Source organism: Protobothrops mucrosquamatus, unplaced genomic scaffold, assembly GCF_001527695.2.
Source record: "Protobothrops mucrosquamatus isolate PMUCROS unplaced genomic scaffold, P.Mucros_1.0 scaffold681, whole genome shotgun sequence".
In the NCBI taxonomy this organism is placed as follows: Eukaryota; Metazoa; Chordata; class Lepidosauria; order Squamata; family Viperidae; genus Protobothrops; species Protobothrops mucrosquamatus.
This window is the reverse complement of record NW_015386968.1, coordinates 155,364-179,896: the sequence shown is the minus strand read 5'-3', so window position 1 is coordinate 179,896 and position 24,533 is coordinate 155,364. Positions and strand designations below refer to the sequence as shown.

Genomic DNA, 24,533 nt, shown 5'->3' with positions numbered 1-24,533 from the left:
GCTTAACTTTCAGAAAAGGAAAGAAGGAGGAAGAAGGTGTTAATTTTAAAATTCAAGAAAAATCAAAGTGATGAGCTTTATTTATTTCAAGAGTAGTCATATAGTTTGTTTCAAATTGTATAGGCTTTCAATAAAAGTCAAGGCCTAGAGTTGCTCAAGGTGAATACAATCAAATGGAGAGTTACATTAATCTTTAATATTAGAGTTGGCAGACAGTCTTTCCTATTGGGATCAGATCATTCAGTCATTCAGAATTTGTGACTTGGTGAGGTCTGTGCTACTATGGCTTATGATTGCTTATTTTACACTGTGAACTGATATCCACTGTAACCACTTGGAACACTTTAATTTCTTGGTTGAGCACTAAATAAAGAAAAGGCTGGAGGACTATAAAGCATTTGATCAAGTGAGCAAAGAGAACAATCTTTGTCTGGAAGGGTAAGTGGCTGCATGCAGATAAGTTTGAATAAAGGTAGCTGGAGGTGGCTGCTATTGATGGCAGACTCCACCTCTCTCCTTCCCTCTGTTCTCTGCTCTCTGCTCTCCACCCATCCATCTTTTTTATTATCATAGTGATGCATTTATTCTTGTTGTGTTCCTCTGTCCTTGTTTACTTTATTGTTCTATTATTTTACTTCTGTTTATATGCCTTTTCATTTTTCTTCCTTTTTATTATTCTAAGCCACCTAGAGTAGCCCCAAGGCAAGATAGTGGCAAATTTAACAAATAAATAATTAAATGAAAAGAAGTTCTAGCTGACTGTGAGAGAAACTAGAGTTTTCCATATTTCTGGCTTCACCAGCTTGTCTTTGAGACTATTCCAGAGAACATGTCTTCAGCAAATATTAAGAAACTCTGCCCCCTGTTATTTATTGTTGATGCACTGACCCAATAAAGTGTTATCATCTACAAAAAATGAATTTACCATCTTTCTGTTTAAGATTAAATGGGAGGTATTTCCAATATATTTTCATTTGGGTGTGAGTGAGATAGCAGTATGTCACTTTAAAGTGCAGCTGTGAATTTAATTACAACAGATATAAAAAGCTGTTATCAGTTAGACTGCTCACTGTTCCAGAAATTATTGGCATTTTAAAGATTGTTTAAAAATCAATTTCTAAAATAAAAAAATGCTTTGGGGATTGGAAGATTTGATTGCATTCAAACATTTCATTAAATTATGATTTTGTTAAATATAGTTTATTGAATAGACCAGGGATAGGCAACCTTGGCTCTTTTATGACTCGTGGACTTCAACTCCCAGAATTCCTGAGCTGGCTGGCTCAGGAATTCTGGTAGTTGAAGTCCACGAGTCATAAAGGAGCCAAGGTTGCCTACTCCTAGAATAGACAATCAGCAGATATGCATCAATTGTGCTTTATAAATCATAACAAGCCACAATTGCTTCATTCACACAACATGCTAAAACAATATCAAATCAACTATATATTGTTTTGGTACTCCAGAATCTAAGTATTGTTGGGCAGCTATTCTTTTAATTCAAGGCAACAAAACAAATGAAGGGAAATGAGATTTGTAGTCTAACTGTATCTGGACCACAGGCTGCCTATTCTTGAATGACAATGTTTCCCAACTGCACGAGAATGTTCTAATCCAAGGGTCCCCAACCCCTGGTTCGTGGACTGGCACCAAGCTGTGGCATGCCAGAAACTGGGCTGCACAAACAAGTGAAGCCCCATCTGCAGGATGAAGGCAGCACACAAAACCACACCCACTCCGGTCTGCGGAAAAACCTCTCTCCATGGAACTGGTCCCTGGTGCCCAAAAGGTTTGGGGCCGCTGTTTTTAATCCATAGGTTTATGGAGAAATATTACATTAAATGTTGCATTTTCATTTATTGGAAAGAAGACTAAAGGGGACCCCTAAGTAAATTGTATGTATGAATGCACTGCAAATCTACCCATGAGAGCAGCTGATTACCTTAAGTGTTTCCTATGGATTTCTCCTTACCTATTTTGTGGCTTTTTTTGGGGGGGGGAAATCCGGCCATCAGCCTCAGGTCTTTGGGTAGTCATTCAGATACATAGGACCTTCTCATGGATAAATAGCTCCCCCATAAGATAAGCCATTTTAATGACATTCTGCAAGGATATGTAGATGTTGCACAGGAATATGTTTCTACTTTTGCTTGAGTATACCAAGAGCACGTTTTTTTAAAAAATGTGTTTCTGCAGAGTTCTAGTTACATGAAATTTAATCTGTCAGAAGGTGCTCAGGATTTGTACCTTCCATAGCAATCATAGAACTGCCTATCAATGCCTGTTACCATTTATTTAGACAGGAAGATTCTGGACTACATTTATTAGGCTGAAATCTGGCCCTTGAAGCATAGTATTCCTATTTTGGTCTCATGATAAAACCAGAAAAACAGCAGGTGCTTTAATTTATAGCAGGAAAATGCTCTTCACACATGAGATCCAAAGTATGTCTGTCAAATCATTTTTGAAGTCTGTACTAAAGAAACCTAACAAAGAAGGTGGGCTTGGAAGATTTCTGTTTAGTGCAATGATCATTTATCTGTTGTGTCTGTCAGATTTTAAGTTATCCTTATTGCTGTTTATAATTTACATGAAATTACAGAGAGAAGTCAGCTGAAAAACAGATCAGATAATAAGGATTCAATCTATGTTGAATTGTATTTATAATGATCTTCACAATCTAAGCCTTTGACCATCTTTGACTGTGGATCCAATTACTTAGATTCCTTTCATTAGATGTGTTCAAGGGCAGCTGTTTAGTCTTGTTATGGCATAAAGCTGGAATCCAAGCTTTGTTGATTTTCAAATTCTCCTCCTTCCTGTTGAAGTTATTGAAGTGTTTATGGACTATCTATGTAATTGCACAGATAGTTTGATGTGATTGGCAATACTTGTTTGCTTTTGAATTGGACCATGTGTCCGATATGAAATAATGCATGATGTATTATTGCTGATTTTTTTGGTTCTTAGCAATAATTCCTTTCATGTTCTTTATTTGAATATTAATACTATGCTTTGTAGTTCCAATATATGCCTGTTCCCAACTGCAATTGATGCAGTAGACCCCTGATGTGGATTTCTCCCCTTAAAAAGTGTTTTCTCCCACCAAACTTCCCCTTCACATTTTAAATTATCTTTGATTTTTAATTTTATCATTTGTATCATTTTATCATTTTCTGTTTATTCTTTTGTATACTTTAAGCTTATGCAAAGTGGTAATAAAAAAGACATAAAAGAAGAAGAGACTCAGACTACCTTCTGTCCCCCAGACTCCCTGAGGTATAAGAGGTAGAGAAAAGATGAACAAATCTCTCCCCATCCACCAGACCCCCAAACTGATATCCCAACAATCATCTCCACTTCAGAGAGTCATTCCTGCCAAAGAATTCAGCAGCTTGTGGGCGGGGGGGGGGGATGTCCCTGCAGGGAAAGGATAGCCGTTGTTGTTTTTTGCTATTGTTGTTATAATTAGCATTGAGCCTGTTTGAGAGGTATCTACAGTAATTCAGTATTTATTGCCAGATTCAAAGTGTTTATTTTATAAGGATTTGCTGAGCTTCAAACATTTTCTAAACCACTTGAGCAAAACCTGAGATTTTACCATCTGTATATTAAAAATATGCACATCGGAGTTTACGACATTCAGACTTGAGAGTAAAAAATGGGAACAGTGGTGAGCTGGGGAAATAGAACCTGATGTGTAGATATATATGCATGAAACCTTCTATTTCATGCAACTCCCAGGAGGGAAATACATTCTGGAATTTAATCAGATTGAGATTTTTTTAAAATAGTGTCTTAACTGAAATGCTAGTTGGTCTGGGAGATTTCTGATGATGCATCGCTGGGTGAGTCACTGTGCACTGAATTAGTCATAGCTGTAATACCCTCAATTTCTTCTGGACTGAGTTTTACCTGATCTTGCTGAAAAATTATATGCTTATGAAGTCAAAATGATTAGGGGTCATGTAGCTCCCAGACCCTTGAGCTATATTAATCCAGGGTATGCCAATAACCTGCCCGGAGATTGCATAGAAATGTACTCTTTGCACATGGATCATATAGAGTGGATTGCACTATGGAAACCAATAGGCCAGTGGAAGAAAACAGCTTGTCTACTGACACAGATGATGAATGCCACAGTGGGACAAAACAAACTGTTTCAAGCTTACTGCTATTTTAGAACCCCCCAACCAGCAAACTACAATATTCCCAGCTAGCCCTCCATACAGAGAATCAGCATATGGACCATAGAGTGATTCAGCAAAAAGCTTCAAACCATTGTCCCTAAAACTCTTAATTGGTTTTTCACAGATCTGTCAAATAAGCTTGATAAAGAAATGAAAGCACAGTAGGATTACATCATTTAGCCAAGTATTCAAGTATATTAGAAAACTATTTTTCCCTTGGTTTTAGATGTTTAGCTTGACTTCAACTGAATAACTGAAACTAGAAGATGGTGACCTTCAGAACCACATCAAAATGGTTCAAACATTGTGCTATCTGAAATTGAAAATTGTGTAATATAATAATGTCCTAAAACATCAATGGAAAAATGTTTTAACTTGGCATTTATAACATTTTAGATCCAGTATCAGGAAAACTGGTGGTTGGATGGATAGTTTTTACCAATATATAAAAAGGTCCTATTTGGGAGGTCAAAAAAAGGAGGCCATCTACTCTTAGACGTCAGATGCTGATCTTATAATTGAGCAAGTTTGTTGGGAACATTAGCTTAAGTCTGAATGACCCATGGTGGTCATTAATTTTTGCATTTTTTCATAACAATCTCACAGGGTTAGTAATAGTGTTAGAAAAATAAAGGAGTATTAAGGCCAATTGAGACGTTCCTTTTTTTCCAAGGGTGCAAATTCATTCTTAGTGTATTTTTATGGCTCTCTAAAATGTATATGTGTAATGTATGTATCTAAAAGTATCTAGAATGGAAAAAGCTATTATAATACCATCCCTATCAATATTTTGTTCTCAACTAGTTTTTCCACAAATATTTACTGAACTGCATGAAAGAATTTTATGTTTTCCACAATTGTTTAAATTCAAACAATGTTTAGCACTCACTTTCAGTTATTAACTCACAAAATCCATTTTTCCCCCAGGATCCATATCTGTGATTGATTTCAGTAAGCTTCATAACCATATTGAACAATAATAAAAGATAGAAGAGCCAATGGATTTTTAAAGTGTATTTTGTTAATAAAAATCTAGTGTTTATAGAAAAAAATACTGCATACACACAAAAAGAGAATGTTTATATAAGGTGGCAGAAACTGCTACAGTAAATACAAAATAACTCCATTTTTCTTCTGCTCCGTTGCTTTAGAAAAAACTTTGCCCATTCTCTCATGTTTATTGTTAAATATCACATACTCTGACTCATTCCTGGGAGTGGCTTCTTTCAGATGAATGTATTATCTTTGTTCCTTTTTAGCTGTACAAATTGGTCATCAGTAGCTCTGTGGGAAGAAGAAACTCCTTTATTAGTCATATAACCAGATAGGCAGTATTAGTGTATTAACAACTAAGGTAGAATAGTCTATTTTGATCAATAACTATACCACAGAGTAGAATGAAGGAATATTTTCACCTTATCGTATGTGTATGTGTGCCTTCAAGTTAGCCTTGACTCTGGGAAATTGCAAGTTTCTTGTCAAGATTTTCAGAAATACTTGCCATTGCCTATTTTCTAAGACTGGGAGAAAGGGACTGGCCAAGATCACCCAGCTTGCTTTGTGCCTAAGACAGGACTAGAACTCACAGCTTCTAGCTTGATGCCTGAACCATTACATTAAACTGGCTGTTGTCTATGTGTATACTCCTGATTTTTTTTAACCAAGTTTTATTTTTAATTTTCTGATATTTTTCTTATTGGAAACAAAATAAACAAATAACATATCAGAAGCCTACAATTTGTAAGGCGTTTTCTACCTGTTTAGTTTTATTGTATATAACCAATCTCATTGCCACAACATACATATATACTGTGACATAGACAGTATATTCTCATCGCACTGGGGTTTAAGATTTAATTGCCAACCTATGAATTCTTACTTTCATATGAACCAACATTAGTCTAGAATGATGCCAATTATTTGACATATATTTTCATTCATAATTTAACTCACACCTTAATTTCTATATATTATCATTGTATTGCTGAGTGTATTACTCAAGACCAGACCACCTTCATTCAGATCTCTATTGCATGCTTGCCCTTTAAGTTTTGTCATTCATTCATTCATTCATTCATTCATTCAGTCAGTCAGTCAGTCAGTCAGTCACTGTATTCCTATGCCATAGTTGACAATAGTTGGGCCCACAGATATTGGTATCTGCCACCTATCATAGGTTTGGTCAATTAAGAGTTTCATACAGAGAAACAGGCACCACTTCCTGTGCTGACATTTTTTGTCATATTTTGACTATTGTGCTAAAGTACAATCACAGGCCATTTTTTGAAGCATATTCATGCTATTCTATGTAATCTAGAATCTTTAATTGTCTAAAACCTATCTTACAGACTATTACTCACATTCCACCAATTAGGAAATATATACAAATCACTAACACATTCAGGATATTCTCTGTCTTGTGATATTTTCCATAGGGAAAGTTCATCAAACATGCAGGATTACATGGACAGTCTATATAGCATTCCTGCCTAGGATGCAGTTGGTTGAGATTATGTTACAAAATAAGGGTCAGTTCCCCTGACCAATATGTAACAATTAATGAATATATTTAAATATATTCGTCATGTAATTATTTCACCCAAAATTCCCAATAAAGATGCTTAATTCATTTGGGCTAATTGTGGTACAAGCTTCACAAATTGTGCAAAGTCATAACGTGGTTTATTGTTGTTGTTTTATGTACGAGGTAAATGTAGTCATTGTTGTAAGTCGTAATTTGTGGCTTATAACCAGATGGCACAGCAAATGTATATGAAGCCAGCTTAAATACAGACTGAGGTTCTAAGAAGAAACAATCAGAGTATTACAGGTATACCAGAATGAATAAATCTGGTTCTATATTCTATTTCCATTAAAAACAAAGAAAAACACTATTCACATAATGAAATTTTGTCATGAAAGAGGGTTTTCTACTTGCTTTTTCTCAGTGATGGGATTCAGCCGGTTCGCACTACTTTGGCAGAACCGGTAGCTAATTTTTTGTTGCCCAGGTCCAAACTTCCAAGAACCGGTTGTTCACATATTTGAATCTCACCACTGCTTTTTCTTTAATATGCTAATTTTGAGATTTTTTTTTTGCTTAGAAATAATTCAGTTACAAATTCTAATGTACCTCTCAACTGCAAGCCTATCATCTCATGGCTGTGGTCTCAAATGTTTTAAATCACTTCTATGGGTTTGCATAAGATACTGAAACCCAGAACAGTTACCACATTTTCATCTACTATAATATATGAATCAAGCCAATTAGACCAGACTTTGCCAGGACTGTGGGATAGACCAAATATACCTCAATCACTTTCCTGGAATGTGATTTATTACTTTGAATTCATTTACATGAATCCTCTTACCCATGATCGCCTTAACTATTAACTTACATTCAGTTAATTCATTTCTGTGTAGTAATCATATTTGCAAAAACTGTTGTAATACTTTGCAAAAATTATTAAGCTGAAATGTGATTGGCTAGTTTGTGGTTCAGAATATGCAAGCACAATAAGTTATAACTTGAGGGTTATGATAATAAGTGATAAATAACATTGGGAGTGAGTGGGTAAAATGAAGGGAGCATCCGCATGAATCAGCAGGTTGATTATTAATATGACCAAAAGCTGTATGGTCATTAGGACAGCCACATGAAACATTTAAACCCAGCATCAAAATGTTGGTTTTGCTTAGAACATAATGCAAACTGTTGTGGTTTGTAAACCATGATGGCAGAGTAACTTTTGTCTCTAAAAGAGCTTTCATATTGAACATCTCTTTGAATAAAAGAGCATCTCACAAAAAAAGAGGATACTGTGCACTCTAAGCTGATAAAGGAGATCAGCTTGTCTTTGTTTTCTAGTAATTGTCACCTCCAACTCCAGAACATCTTGTTTAAGTAATTTCCCTTAAAATTTTCTCTATACTGCCAACTTTCTTCAACCAACTGTAGTCTAGAAGAAAACTAATTTCCTGTTTATATATTACATGAATTACCTTTCTTGTTTTGTACTTTCTAGGATTCCCCAGTTGTCTTGATTGCTTAAAGTAATCTTTACCAAAATTTTGCCCATCCTCCTTTTGGCCATGGTGGCTAAAAGATTATGTGACTATAGTCCAGCATATCTGGGTACTCACTTTTATAGAGAAAGGAAATTCACATTCATATGGTACTGTACACAGTCACACATTAGTTTAGCAACTGAATAGAGTGAAAATCTACTTTTGATATGAGTGTCTAAGGGTAAAATCTACACTCTTTTTCATCAGCATTACTAGTGATGAAAGTAGATGCTCTCATTCCTGCTTTGTAAAAAAATTAGCAACCATTTTATATTTTTATATTTAATTTATATTACAAAGGTGCCTATTTCCACCTAGTAATAAGTCATTAATCAATTAGTCCAGTTTTGCTTTAGTATTTGTAAAATGCATATTATAATCATATCAAGTTTATAATTATTTAGTTTTATTATGATTTTCATTTGCTGTCCCAGAATTTTTGGGGGGATGGCGGCGGCGGCGGCAGCAAAGTTTTCCTTTTTTGAATTGGTCAGTGACAATGGATTAAACCTTTAGCCAGAATTGACAGATCATATTAAGTCAAAACCAAATCTACTATTTTCTTAGTGCAAGGCCATGAATGCATTGTTTTGCCATATGACAGGCATGGAGAGGTAATATCTGCTTATCCGTCAGAAAAGTGAACCTTTGGCTGCCTGCATTTGAATTGTTTGTGTGGCTGGGTTACAAGTTTAAAATTTTTTAAATAGTCAAGACAATTTGGTTTTCTGAGCTCAACAGCTCAACAATTTATAAAGAGTTACTATGCCACAATTTCTTTTTTCTCTTGCTCAAACAACTTTCATTACAACACATTCAGTAGATTCTTTGCATTATCACTATCAGTGTTTTAGAAACAAATGTCTGAAAGTACTGATAATAGGAATATGGGATACATACCTTCCTTCCAAATCTGCTGGTTTTCATTGTTATTTTATTTAATGTACTGAAAGAATACATTAAAAATCACACCCATAAATCTACTAAAAAAACCAACAACCCACAAACACAGGTACAGAAAAACTGTCAAGTTGAGGTAAGGGGTTTTTTTTTTCCTTTTAAAAAATGCAGCACAGGTGCCATCTAGTGCTCTGAACAAATATTCATTAAACCATAGAATATAAACGCTGAATTTCTTTTAAATCATCCAGCCCAATCCTTGATAGATACAATACAGGAATTTGTTCTGGTTTCTGCCCATTCTTCCTGCTTGTTAAGATCCACCCAAATCTTGATATTATTCACTATGTTGCTTGTGCCTCCTTCTCTTTCTAGTAAACTGCAGATCTAATAATCACATTTTTAACTTTTCATTCATGTTTTCTAACCTCTCATCTAAAATGTTATGAAATATGAAAACAGCAGGTCTAAAAATAGACGTTTCCAGTATATTCCCTGACACTCCTTCCATGTTCATTCAGTTCCATGATGTACCTTTGTTCAATCAGCTTTGTATCTATCTGATGAAAAAAAATAGGCTGGGCTCTGCTATCATCTTCTTCACTTGGATCTCAGGGAAGACTTGATTGAAAGTTTTGCTGAAGTCAATGTATATCATGCCTATCACATTTCCATGGTCAACTACATTGGCCATTTTTCATCCATTTTCCCAGCTTTAATAAACATATTCCAATGGTACAGATATTCATCTATTTGCTCCACTTTTCCACCATTTATGTATAAATATTACATAATTCAATTTACCATAACACATAATTACTTTGGTCTTTGATACATTAATTTTCAGACCCATACTTCTCACTGTATCATTCAGTGTTTGCAATTGTTGCACATTTGTTGCAAATTGTTCAGTTCCAGTCACCAACATAATCTGTAAACATCAGTATATATTTAGCCAATACATCTTGTCACACTAATTCCTTGTATATTTATCATAAATATGTTAAAAAACCAACAGGACGTTACACATCCTTAGCTTAATCTTCCATCAATGGTGAATCATTCACTAAGTATTCTATTTATTCTCATCAAAATGTGGCAAACATCCAAGAGGCTATTTTTCTGTTTAATTTTAATCTCAACATTTTTGCATCATGCTAATTGCCTATGAAAAAGTTGCTTTGTTTGTTTTGTTTTACCTCAGTACAATCTAAAGATGGAAGCTTTATAAGATAGCACTGAAATTTCATCGCATTAATGTCATTGCATACTGTGAAACAGGCCATCTCTGCAAATAGCCAATACATGTTTCCATGCAGTAAATGAATCCTTCGCTATACTTGAAAAAAGGGGTGCCATTGCTTGTGAAGCTATTAACATTCTGTCATCAGCATTTAAAAATGGTGATAAAAGATTGATTTTCCACATTTTATCTGTATTAAATGTTTAAAATAGATTTGTCCCAGAATATCCCATATCTCTTCTTATAATAGGCTCTGTGAAATTTGGTAGTTTGATTTGCATGGCTGTTAAGTGAGAGTGTTTAATCTGCTTTGCTGAAATTATATGAGGATGGTTTGAAATTGTTTAGATATTATTATGCTTTGAAGTATACCTAATGGGAGGAATTTACTAACCATAATGCAAAATCTTCAGGCTGAGCAAAAGGTGCAAATCAGGTTGCTGCTTATTCTTCATTGGGTTCTATGAAGTATCGTTGCAAGTACCGCAAATGTCTTCAATTGACATTTAAAACTGAAGTTCAGAGACTGGTTTCATAAACTGAACTTCCAGACTAACCTTAATAATAGTAACATCTTTAAGCAGACATCTGGACCAGAAATTCAGTTAACTAAAAGGTGTTAAGAATTCTGTAATATTTTTTTTTGCATTTTCTGGAAATTGGTCATGTTCTGTTTTTAAGTGAATCATTATGAAGATTGGTTTTATTCCCATGCCCCATCTCAATATTTGCTCAGTCCTGGTGCATCCATTATGGTGGCATAAATGTGTCTGTACTTCAGTCCCTCCACCAAATGCCAGTTTATACTGTACAGTGCCTTAGAGAGAGCACTAACTGAGCCATCCCATTTTCTGTATAATCCTCACTTGGCATTATTGGCATGACTAAAGCAAAGGATCTCTGTATCAGTGAAATTCTTAAAATGTAATCTTTAGTCATTCTAGTTAATGTTAAATAAGGCGTGCTTTCTAGCTACTTCTGATGTGGTATTTTTCTGCCTGAAGATGTCAGTTGAGGCTTGAATGAAAATAAAATTTTGTTTTGAACTTGGAACTTGTAAAGTTGTATTTTTAACCCAGCAGTTTGACCTTTATTAATGAAAAAAGGAGTGGTGGTAGTACTGTCCAAATGCCAGTTGGGTGCTATGAATAAAACTGTAAGGTTGGTTATTGTATTACATAAATTCAGTAGTACTGCTTTGAGCCAAGTATCCCCACGGCTCTTCCAAAAGGGGATATAAAGGCTCCTACAATCCGCAGAAATATTGAAAGAATCCTGTGCCCACTTGTTGAACATGATTCACAGAAATAAAGATATTTATGCCCTTGCGTTCAAGAACTAGAAATAAAGATAGAGGCAAACGTAACATTTGAATGTTAATTCACCATTAACAAAACAAAACCCTCTTCATTGTTCATGATCCTGAGCAAAATTAGTCGATTTCTGCTGTTTTCGAAGACAATATTAGATGAAAAATATGGTAAATTTTAGAAGCGTGAACAGGAAGCCCAAGTGAAAAAAATTTCTCCAGAAACGAAAGAGCACAAGCTGTTGAAACATACCAAAGTCTACTCTGCAGTTTCATCAAATGCATACACCAGGGGTCTTCAAACTTGGCCCTTTTATGACTTGTGGACTTCAATTCCCAGAATTCCTCAGCCAGCATACACCTCTTGTTCCTAAAGCAGTGTTTCTCAACCTTGACAATTTTAAGGCATGTGGACTTCAACTCCCAGAATTCCACAGCCAGCAATGCTGGCTGTGGAATTCTGGGAGTTGAAGTCCACATGCCTTAAAATTGTCAAGGTTGAGAAACACTGTCCTAAAGGCTCTCGGCGGCTTCTCGGCACGCCACAGCCTTCTACACCCACCACCACCAAGCCTTCATCACCTACTGTCGCTGCTTTCAGATGGTAGCACGCATGCGCCACCCTTTCATTTCCAATCCCATTCCGTCTGGGCGGACTTGACATACACGTGGCCCATTGAACCCGCCTCCTATTCCTCTAAATTTGTCTTCCCGGAGTATGGGCGGGAATAATTTCTTCCTGTTCCCCGATTGGTCTTGCCGTCGAAAATTAATTTCCCGCCAAAGCGATCAAGTACACGTGTTTCACCAAAGGGCTTTGAGGGGCGGGGTCACGGCTGGCTCCGAGCATTATCCAGGATAACTGGCAACAAGAGTTACTTCTTTGTCGGTGGCAAAAAATAATAATAATAATAATAATAATCCCCCACTCCCTCCTTTCTACGTTGGGGACTTTTGACTACTATGGACCACGCATAGAAACCGGAAGTTGGCACAACCCCAAAGTGCGTCCCCACTCTCGGGCTGCCCGGCGCATGCGCCTAGCGGAGCCCGCCCTCCCTTCATTTCTGCGGGGAAGGAACATCCGGGTCAGCCTTGGATCACATCGATTGTGCGCGGGGGTGGGGGTGGGGCGGAGGCGCGAGGGTCGCCTGAGGGGAAAGCGCGATGGCGGTAGCGCTGGTCGCTCGTCTGTTAGCGTCGGCATCCGTGTCTGGGCCACGCGGCGTCCTCCGGTAAAGCAAATCCCGGCGTTCATCCCTGCTTTCCTTCCCGCATCCTTCTCCCGGGACGGACGCAAATCCCGGCGTTCATCCCTGCTTTCCTTCCCGCATCCTTCTCCCGGGACGGACGCAATGCCCGGGACGGACGCAAATCCCGGCGTTCATCCCTGCTTTCCTTCCCGCATCCTTCTCCCGGGACGGACGCAATGCCTGTGCGTCCGTCCCGCTGACCTTCGTTTGGTGGGGATCGGGCTGGTTCGCGGCGTCGTAACTCGACGCCGCTTTAAAATGACCCTCGGACTCTCTCCTGACGAATTGGGGGGGGGGGGGTTCCAGCGCCCCCCCGGCCTTTCGGAGGTCCAGCCGGTAGAGAAGCAGCTCCTACCCACAGACTCGTTTTCACCAGGGTTTTCCTATCCTTGGAGGTCTTTTCTGTGGCCGAGACGTGAGGAACCCAAAGCACAGGCGTCTGTTTCAGAAACGGGTGGAAGATCCAGTGACTCTGTAGTAAGAATTGGGGCGTTGAGGCAGGAGATAAAAACGCGAGCTTTAAGCATAGGGATTTTATGCTTTCTTGCCATTATTATTATTATTATTATTATTATTATTATTATTATTATTATTATGATGCTTTCTTGCAATTATTAGTATTATTATTATTATTATTATTAATTAATTTATTTATTTATTTAATTTATATACCGCCCTATCTCCCTTACGGGACTCATGGCGGTGAACAGGCGATAATAAAAACCACAATAAATATACACAAATTTCTGTCTAAAATCAAATTAAATAACAGGCCTGCTCTAAAAATACCCCATACAAAACCCCCACTAAAACAGCGTCGCCTCCCTGCATTTCCTAATCTTTCCTAATTGCCTAATTGCCAAGAGAAGAAAGGACCCTCCTGGATACAGATTACTATTAGTTAAGATGAAGTGTGCTAAATTTGCGGGACAAATACGTTGCTTTCCTTTCTCAGCCCGCGAGCCTCGCTTATGGCCGTTGGCCTTTCATCCCGGAGTTATTTTATTTGGGAATGTCTTCACCGTCGTTTCCTGCCTGCCCTTCTTTTGAATTATAAATATCCGTTTGCGTAAAGAAGCTTTTATTAGAACATGTTTGTCGGTTTTTAATATGCTTAAGGGATTTGAGAAGGGTGTATTTTTATTAGTATCTACCTTGTTGGTTATTTTTTTAACTTGTGTTTATAATCCGGGAAAGGGTTAGTGTTTTGGCTAGAGTGCAAAAAACTAAATCATGCAAACTAAATCACAACAAAACTAAAGTACACAAATGTTCTGGCATCTGCCCCATTGCAATCAATAAGCAAACAAACACCCCCCCATGTTTTCTAACTATGATTTACTGTTCTCAAATTTATAATAATAAATAATAATAATAATAATAATAATAATAATAATAATAGTAAAGTTGGAAGGGACCTTGAAGGTCATCTAGTCCAACCCCCTGCTCAGGCAGGAAACCCTATACCATTTCGGACAAATGGCTGTCCAGTCTCTTCTTAAAAACTTCCAGTGTTGGAGCATTCACCGCTTCTGGAGGCAGGTTGTTCCACTGGTTAATTGTNGCTCATATTTAGGTGATTGTCCACTAGGACTCCGAGGTCCCTCTCACAGTTACTACTATTGAGCAAGGTGCCACCTATGCTGTACTTGTGCATTTGGTTTTTCTTGCCTAAATGTAGAACCTTGCTTTTTTCACCATTGAATTTCATTTTGTTAGATAGTGCCCAGTGTTCAAGTCTGTCCAGATCCTTCTGTATCTTATACTATAATTGACACATACTGCTAAGCCAGAAATAAGCCATATAATATGAGTCCCTGCACATTATTGACTTTGTGGGCTTGAGAGTTCTGTGGAGGTTGAAAGAGATAAATATTCTCTTGAATTTTGCGCTCTTCATAATACTGCACTCACAGTGGTAGGAATTTCCAGTTGCTATGGTTCATCTTCCGGCCTGTTGCTTTGCAGTGGTTAAGTATGATAAAATGTGGATTTTATAGATTTGAACTGAATTGTGAAGCTTTTGTATTTTTTTTTCCAACTTTTATACAAGGGTTTCCTGAGACCTAAAAATTGTTTCAAGGGCTCTTCCAGATTGAGAAATGCTGGCTTAGTGCAATCGGTGAACTTTTAAAACTTAACATTGAGATTAATTTCTATAGAATTCAGACAAATATGTTCTATGAAATGTCTTTTTTTATTGTTTGTTTTCCTCCTGTTTTCCCTTTGCTCCATAAGGTGCAACTTAACAACCTTGGTGATTTTGTGCTAGGCTTAGGTAAAGATGTTTAAATTAGGACATTATTTCTAATTTTGTAATTAGGATATGGTTGTAACTGACTTTTTTTTTTTTGCACTGATGATGGTTTGGATAATAAAACATCTGCAAAAAACCAACCAAGCTCAGAGATCATCAAGGACCCCTTCTCCTTTATTGGTGACTGCTTTCTCTTAGACTCTTCAATTTATGTCTCTTTTTTTAAAACAATCCCTGTTTTCCCATTATTATATATTACAGTTTAGATGCAATAATAGTTGATATTTTTGTTTCTGTCTACCATAGATGCAATGTCACTCCTTCACTGGAAAAATGTTTTTCAAAATATTTTAGTTCTGACAGTTGTCCAAAGCGTCCTCTGCCATCATACCTTACTTTTCTAAATAAACAGCGTGACCATTACAAGAAAAAATATCCAGGTAAGAAGTTTGCCTAAAGTTAAGAAATTAGTTTCCTTGATATCTATTTAATGTACTTTTTTGAATTTAGTTTTAACCGGTTCAGAGTTTGTCCAGGCAGGTTATAAATATTGTAAAAATACTTCTTTAGTAAACTAAAAGAAATAACTCCAAAAAAATATATTATAAGTTATGCATTAGTTAGTTCATTATAAATGCAAGTGAGGTAGATTTTGAGGGGTAGCATAAAAAACATATCACTGTTTTACAAATGATTTTCATATGCTTTTGATGCTACTAGAAGCAAAAAGTGCCTTCAACATATATACCTTTAATGTGTAATTCTACGAATTAATGGGGATAACCAATTTTAAAGATTTGTCTGTATAAATGAAAATATATACACATATTTTAAAAATCAAGGAATTTTAAAAATCAAGAATTAACTTCCAACTATTGATTCAAGTAGGGGAAAAATCATCTCAGATTTAAATAGAGAGATGAAGAAACTCAAGCCCAGATAGTTTTGGCCAGTATCTGGAAGCATCTAATTAAAAGCAGTCATTCAATTTGCCATTATATCTGTGCAGCAAAGAATTGCCACAAAGAAAAGTAGGTTACTTATGCAACCTCCTCCAATTCTTTGAAATCAGATTCTCTAAGTCAGGGGTCCCCAACCCCTGGTCTGTGGACCAGCACCGGTCCGTAGCATGTCAGAAACCGAGCCATGCAAACAAGCAAAGACCAATCTTGGGATGCAGGCAGCACATGAAACCATGCCCCTCCAGTCCACACAAAAACCTCTCTCCACGAAACTGGTCCCTGGTCCCTAAAAGGTTGGGGCCACTACTCTAAGTGCTACTTTTTTATTTTTCAAGGAATTGCACTACTGCAGAGGTTCCCAACCTTTTGGGCACCAGGGACCAGTTTTGTGGAGAGAAATTTTTCCGCAGACCGGAGGGTGCATGGTTTTGTGTGCTACCTGCATCCCGCAGATGGGGCTTTGCCAGTCCACGGACCGGGGGCTGGGGACCCCTGCACTACTGGATCTAAAAATTTACTATTATGATTTTTTTCCCCACAGGGACAATCTCCTCCTTTTTTTCTTGTTATGTAAAAGAACTGTGAGTGATTATCATATTTTCATAGTTAAAGAAATATAGTTTGCTCACTAAATCTCTTGTTTAGATTTCTCAGATAATCAGGGTAATTGTGAATGGTATGGATACTAAAGTTTAACTTAGTCTGCCACTGCTCTGATATATATGTGTCTTCCATTTTCATCATGTAAAGACTGTAAATGTTTATAGATTATTATTACTATTATAGTCATTGTTATTGTTATTATCTAGAACTGAACAATCAGCAGCTCATGAAAGAGATTGGCCGTATCTGGAGGGAATTACCAGAACCTGAAAAACAAGTATGTATGATTTTGTCCTCTATATTATTTGTTTGTTTACAAATAGAATACTATTTTTATTGAGAATCATGGAGCACAGTGGCGCTCACATGGTTAGGACACTGGGTTGGAGGTTAGCAAGCCCACATTCGAGACCCGAGTGTTGCCATGGAGCAGAGTGGTCTCCCATCCTTCGCTCTAGCTCCTCTGAAAGAAGCCCCCAACTTGATGTCCCCAGACAATGTTAATCTCACCGGCTAATTCTTTCAACCCAGAAGCATTGCTTCCAACATGAGTGCAATGCAAATTATGAATCATTAATTCTAGAACTGACAAGAAATGCTTCTTGTATTCATAGAAATATAGTATCCTATTTCTTTAACTTTTCAGTGTTGCTTGACAGATGTATGTACATGTTTATTGCAGTTTTCTTTATTTTTAGCATTATGAAGCAATTGCAAAATCTGAATGGGATAGATATAAAGAACAAATGGCTAAATATAAATCTGAGCTAAATCCTGCGGAGGAGGCAACTTTGAAACAGGAAAAAAGAATAAGGAGGCAAATAAGAAAAGAAGCAAGAATAAAGAAGGTTAGTGCTTTCTATTCTCATTATCCAAATATTTGAGGACATTGTACTAGCAAATCCTCAGTATCCTGATTTTGTCTGTGTGCAAGTTTTTTTCCTTTCAGAATATCTCTAGCCGTGACTCACTGTATATACATAAGATTATTTTGATAAAGAAACCTCTAAATGGTGTTTATTCACCCTAACAATAAATAACATGATGCACATCTTTTGATCAAGATATATATCATCAAAGGATATATTTCACATACTAATATCAGAGTTATTTCTAATTCAAATTATATGGTTGCTCATTCGCAATTGCGACTCTGGGCAGTGAACATAGGACTAAAAACCAAACAAAAACAACAATAAAATAATGACACCAAAAGACAAGTTCTATTTAACCATATGAAAACTCAGGATCATATTGATGGACCTTCCCAATTTCCAAGCCTATTATTATAATGGTTCATTGCACAGTCAACCAGATGTTCAGACTGAATTTAGCATTTTTATCCATCTATTCAATCTTTCCCAAGGACCTGGAATAGGCAGATGTTGATGTTTGATGGTATCAAAGGATGTAAACAGTTCCAAGTAAAACTGCCTTCTACAATTGACTGATGATAATTTTGTCAATGCCAGTAATAAAATTAATTGGTTTTTGTCTGAATTAACGATAAAGCCAGTATGCTTACATTCAGATTATTCCTTTCAGTTCTCCTTTACAATCTTCTGAATCTTTACAATAAAACGTCATTTAAATAATGTGATTAAAGTGCCTGATAATGGAATGACGTACTAGTAAAACTGGAGTCTCTAGTAAGGACTGGAATTCAGAGCAGGCTCTGAGATACAGGATGCTTCCAAATTGCCTTAATGTGCAGTCTCTTTCTTACTGACTTTCCTTGAATGTGTTCCATACCAGCAAACACATTTGTTTTACAAAGATTCTTTTAAATTCTCCATTGTTCAGCATTGTGAATTTACAACTGAATACAATTTCAAATGAAATACTTGCATAATATTGTCCAATAATGTTACTGTAGGAATTAACAGCATTTGGAAAACCAAAAAAATGTCGGAGTTCCTTCAATATTTTTGTTTCTGAACATTTCCGAGAAATCAAGGGGACCTCAAATAAGGTAAACAAAATGAGATGGAAAGTAGCATAAAGAAAAGAATGTTAAACTTTGTATTACTACAGATCCCTGAAATGAATTGGTATACTGTATCCCCCACTCCCCCAGTGAATAAAAGTAATGGTGAAAAAAATATATATACAGGTAGTCCTCAAGTTACAACCATAATTGTGCCCAAAATTTATGTTGCTAAGTGAAACATATGTTAAGTGAGTTTGCCCCAATTTACGACTTCTCTTGCCACAGTTGTTAAGTGAATCATTGCATTTGTTAAGTTAGTAATGTTGTTAAGTGAATCTGGATTCCCCATTGATTTTGCTTGTCAGAAGGTCACAAAGGCTGATCACATGACCCCAGGACACTGCAACCGTCATAAACATGAACCATTTACCACGCATGAATTTTGATCATGTGACCATGGGGATGCTGCAACGGTTGTGTGAAAAATGGTCATAAGTCCCTTTTTTCAGTGCTGTTGTAATTTTGAATGGTCACTAAGTGAACTGTTGTAAGTTGAGGACTACCTGTATCACCTAATTTTAATGACTGAGTTTTAATTTTGTATAGGGGTACCGGACTGTGTGGGCTTGCACAGTCAAAGAAGGGACCAAATCCCAGAATGAGTTTTGGCACGACTCGAGTTTTACATGATTGTTTTAAAACCTTGAGCTTTTTTTTTAAGGTCATACTTTTCCCCTTCATATTCCTTCATGTCCTATAGTTTGAGAACCCTTGACCTAAGGGATACATTATAGGGGGAATAGAAAGATTTTATTTTATAACACTTTAAACATGAAATTTCACAAAATTGCTGGTCCAAGTTTAAAATGGGTTATTTCAGACATTTTGGAAATGTTTCAAACTCAAGGTTACTATAATGTTCAAAATAGCCAACTGTAAGTTGAAATCATGGTGTTATTTTTTGCACTTGATACATTTCAAAGTGAAATGTTCTGTGCACCCATTGTTTACACTGATGGGAACTTTAAATCTAAAACAAAATTGCTTGTTGCCCATTTCTGATGACACAAGATTAAATTTCAGTATGAATTCTAAGATACAGAAGATCTTCCAATTTTGATTGTAAAAGAAATTTCTTTGTACTTCATGCAGTCAAGTAGGTAAATCAGTAGTTTACATCTCCCCCTTTGTATTTCCAGTGATTCTATTTTTCTAGGTACAAGATATTAAAATTTTCATGTAATTCATCATAAATACTAAAATTCTGTCCTGTATATTAACTGTTGTAATGGATGTGTAAATTTTGATTGATTCCTATCATTAAGTCTAATAAGTTGGCAAAAATGTTAAGTGCTGAACAGAGTAGTTCTCTATATCTCTGGAGGCTTTTCTATAACAGATTGGGCATAATCTTTTTATGTACTTTGCATGAACAATTCCCTGGACTTTTATATCCATTAATCCAGATGGTCATGCCAACAATGACCCCTAATAACCAAACCTAACCTTAGGAAAGTTTGAAAAAGTAAGTCTTTTCACCAAAGATGTATTTCTGAGGTCTATCCTTGATTAAGTTTTGAAAATTGTATCTGCTCCATAAACCTAGAAAGGTCAGGCCCAATACATGACATCATACATTAAGAAGTAGATTATGTTCAGGAAATTAATAGAACCTTCTTGTATTCTGACTGCATCTTGAATTGGTTTTCAATGTCATAGTGACAATTTCATCTCTAAAAATTCTTACTAATTTTCCTTTTTTTTAAGCAGCTAGTTTAAAGTCTTAGATATTATTTCCAGTTTCTACACATAGATTATTCTCTGGCTTTGGAGATCTGCAGAGAAGAAACCACATATTTCCAAAAGCAATGTTAGGGTCGTTTAGTCATTAAATTAGCTAGCAAGTAAGAATTAAGGAAAGCTATTTATAATTTATCAACTCTTCTTTTGCTATTCCACTTTTCATTCTTGCTTCACACATACCTGTCAACAAAAATTAATTTTGCTGAGTTTATAATTTTATTAATTGTGAATCACTTATTATTTATAGCTGTACTTGTAGACTCTCACAAGTACTATAAAAATGAAGAGCAGTATAACATATTTTTTATTTACATTGGATCATTTGGTAGTTTCATTTTAGAATAATAAATATTGTCCAATATAAAGTGACTAAGGAATTTCCACATAATTTTAGTGAATTATTCTTTTTTTTTCTTTTCACGTAGGAAAAGTTTCATGCTTTATGTGAAGAATGGAAAAACCTGCCCAGTTCTCAAAAGCAGGTACTATCATAAAACTGATATTGGTGCCAGGTTTAAGCTGATGTCTAAATTAGGAATCTATCATATTTTAAGTCTACAGCCAAGGGTTTTCGAATGTTGATAATTGATTGTTCACTTGGGAAGGAGTCATTGTCTATATCATAGCTTAATTATTGGAAACAAGTGAGCATATGAACCTAGGGCTATAAATCTGTTATGTCTGAATTATGATTTGTTATCAGGTGAAAAAAGATAAGGAAAAATATATTAGTAAAAGTTTTAAATCTGCTCATTCATAAAACAGCTCCTTGCATCAGATGAAATAAGCTATATCTTATGAAAGTTTATGCTATTCCATAAAAATTGTTATTTGAAAAAGGTATTACCAGACTCTTGATTTTTGGCTGCCCTAGAGTAACATGGCCCACGGGTCGGCAGTTTGACACCCCTGACTTAAGCAATGGAAATTCCAGTTCCACTTGTCACTGTTAGTCAGATACTACTTGTACCCCAGAGCTTAACTTTCTTCCAAATAATTGTGGAAACAGATTCAATAATTTCAAGGCTAAGACCTGAGACCCAGGAGAATCAGTTTTTCCTATTAAAAATACAAGTATAAGGCCTCATTTTATTAATTATTAAATAACACACATAACTATTTAAAAGGAGCTATTATTTGACTATTAAATTCATCAACAAATTCTTGACCAGTACCTGCTTTGTGTATCCATGCATTATTTTGTTAAAAAATGCAAGCAGTATTTTAATAGCTAGACATTGCAAAATTCAATAATACTCAAAAGCTGGAACAATATTAGCAGTTTTGACAATGTCTCAGTTATATAAATTTTAAGTTAACGATGTGAGCAAATTTGCCTTAAGGTCTGGGTTTGTTTCACCTTAAGGTACTAATTAAAGCATACTTGTATTTGCCAGATATGAAGGCTTATATACATCTGTTTCAAACAGAAAAAGATCATTTCTAATCAAGCTTTGATTCTCCCCCCTCTCCATAGGAATTTGAATTTCTTATAGAATGTTAAATCCTGGAAGATATTAGAGATATTAATATAGAGATATTAGAGATGGCTGAGGTTTGGCAGAGAAATGCTTCATTTGTTGTGTATGTGTATGGTATTTTTCCTTTTAGCAGCAGTTTGTGCAGACAACTTCAGCATTTTGGGAACCCCATTTCTTTGTAACTGGTTCCTACATGAAGCTAAACCATAATGAGGTGTTTTTTTTGTTTGTTTTTTTGGTTTAGAGAGTTATATAGACCAAGCCATAAAGATTTGTAAATCGTGGTTTACACCTTTGCACAATTCACATGAATTGCTTCTAATTTGGAGTTAATTAAAATGTGATTAAAGATTGTGACTTAATATGATATGTGACTAGCTCATATACTACTTTACAGGTCTACAGCCAGCTTGCAGAAGATGATAAGATTCGCTATGAAAATGAAATGAGATCATGGGAACAGCAAATGAAAGCAAGTGGGCATGGGGATATTCTAAATTATAAATTCACAGTGACACGAAAACGAAAAAACCCTGTAACAGAACCTTTAAGCTGAAAATAAAGATTTGGAAAGCAATATTGTTTCATCAGCAACAAAGAAAACGGGTGCAAGAGTAAACCATCTGAGGAATAAGTTTAAAAATGTCTTATTCATTATTTTTGACTGCAAGTGAAAGCATTTGTCATTGAGGGTTATTCCTCATAAATACAAGTTACTTTTTTGTAAACAGTCAAACATAATCAAGTTTGTGGAAATTTAAGTGATCAATAATCATGAGAAAGGTGGTATTTTTTTTCCAAAAATGTCTAAATAACCACTGGACATAGACTTTTTTTTAATTAAAAGACCTTGAAGTACAAACTTGTGTCCTGTGATTTATAGGAATTTAATTGACATATTTGTTGCAGTGAAATATTGCAGTAATTTAGTGGGAGAATAATATATGCTGTTAGTGGAAAAAGCATATATATTACAAATTTCAATCATGTAATTAAACCATTGCTCCACAAATTTTAAATAATATTTTGAAGATACATTTTAATGTTATCTACTAATGGCACATATGAATATACACAGTGCTTTTTTTCTTAAAAAAAAAAAAAAAAGTGCCGGAATTCACACATGTCATACAACCCACCTTGCCTACCCTATAAGGTTCCATCCAAAAAAGGTGCCGGAACTCCGTTCTGGGCGTTCTATGAGAAAAAAAGCCCTGAATATGCACATAAAAACAATTACAAAATACTATAACAAGCTTTATGCAAAATATATTAATATTATTGTTCAGATCTGATAGAGGGATTAGTACTGCCAATAGCTTGTGTCATCAGAATGAGTCCTAATATACTTCTTCCACTCCAGAAGTTTGGAGATGTCACAACAGATTTGAGATTTGGTCTGGTGGGCAGGGAGAGAAATTACAATGAATAGAATGAAGAAACGTGCAATTTGAATGTTGCCCTTAGGCCTCTACCCAACTAGGTGGCAACAGTCCTTGTCTACAGCACTAAAAATGTTGCAGCCCTTGTTTGAGGAGTTTGAAAGCTGGGATGAAACCCTTCTACCTCCTGTGACAGGGGAAATAATGCAATAGTGAACTGGGGGAAAATTTCCAGTAAAATAAATATCTTGGAAAGAAAATTAGTAAAAAGTTTCATACCAGTGATATCTGGTGTATCAAGAAACCTGTATATTTTAATATTTACTTTATAATGAAGAACTATGGCTTTCAGCATTAATATATACACTAGTGGGCAGTAAATATTTGTACATGGTCAAACTAGCAATTATCAATGATAGCAGAAATACTCCAGGCTGCCCACGTAGAGTTTGAGAGAGAACTAGAATTATGTTGCATCATTATACAATCTTTGCTATGGAAAACTAGGATACAGAAACTCACTGGGCCCTCCCCCATATGATTCTGTTATTATCTTGGGGGAGGGTGAATTAACTTCTGGTAGCTAATGGCAGTTAATTGATTGCTTTCTCACTTTTAAAACTAGATTTGCCTGTTCCATAATTCAGTTTTGAAAACCAAGGTATTCTTGCTTTCCCTGGTCATTGATACTATCTGCTGCATTTGCTACTGTAATGATTTTTCATTCTTGTTTTTATTTTTGTATTCCAGTTTGTAATTCTTAGATGAGAAACAGTATTCAAGCATGGTGACTTAGCAAAAAATAAATGTATTAAGATAAAGGACTGGGCATGTAATAATAAAATACCTAGATTGATCAGCAGACAATCTAATAAATATAATCTAGATGGCTAGTGAACATTTTTTTTGCACAAACAAGGGTTTCATAAATATGCCATACATTGTTTCAAGAAATATATAGTATATTTCATTGTGTCTGGGTTTTTTTTCAAAGGAGAAAAACATTTTTTATGCTTTAAGAAGGTAATGTTGGCAAATGTGGTATGAGGTAGTCTAACTGGTGTGGTGGTGTTTCAGACTTTATTATTTCAATGGCTTTATTAACTATATTGCACAAAAAAAGTTATACTCTAAACCAGTGTTTCTCATACT

General features: G+C 35.7%; 1 protein-coding gene across 1 annotated transcript; it reads left to right on the top strand.

Moving 5' to 3' along the window:
• Window positions 1-12,841: 12,841 nt before the first annotated feature.
• Window positions 12,842-22,861, top strand: TFAM (transcription factor A, mitochondrial). The gene is made up of 7 exons (XM_015818108.1): window positions 12,842-12,945; window positions 15,527-15,660; window positions 16,992-17,062; window positions 17,484-17,633; window positions 18,662-18,757; window positions 20,944-21,000; window positions 22,397-22,861. Exons 1-7 carry the CDS (start codon window positions 12,878-12,880, stop codon window positions 22,553-22,555), a joined length of 735 nt encoding a protein of 244 aa, XP_015673594.1. The 5' UTR covers window positions 12,842-12,877; the 3' UTR covers window positions 22,556-22,861.
• Window positions 22,862-24,533: the final 1,672 nt, after the last annotated feature.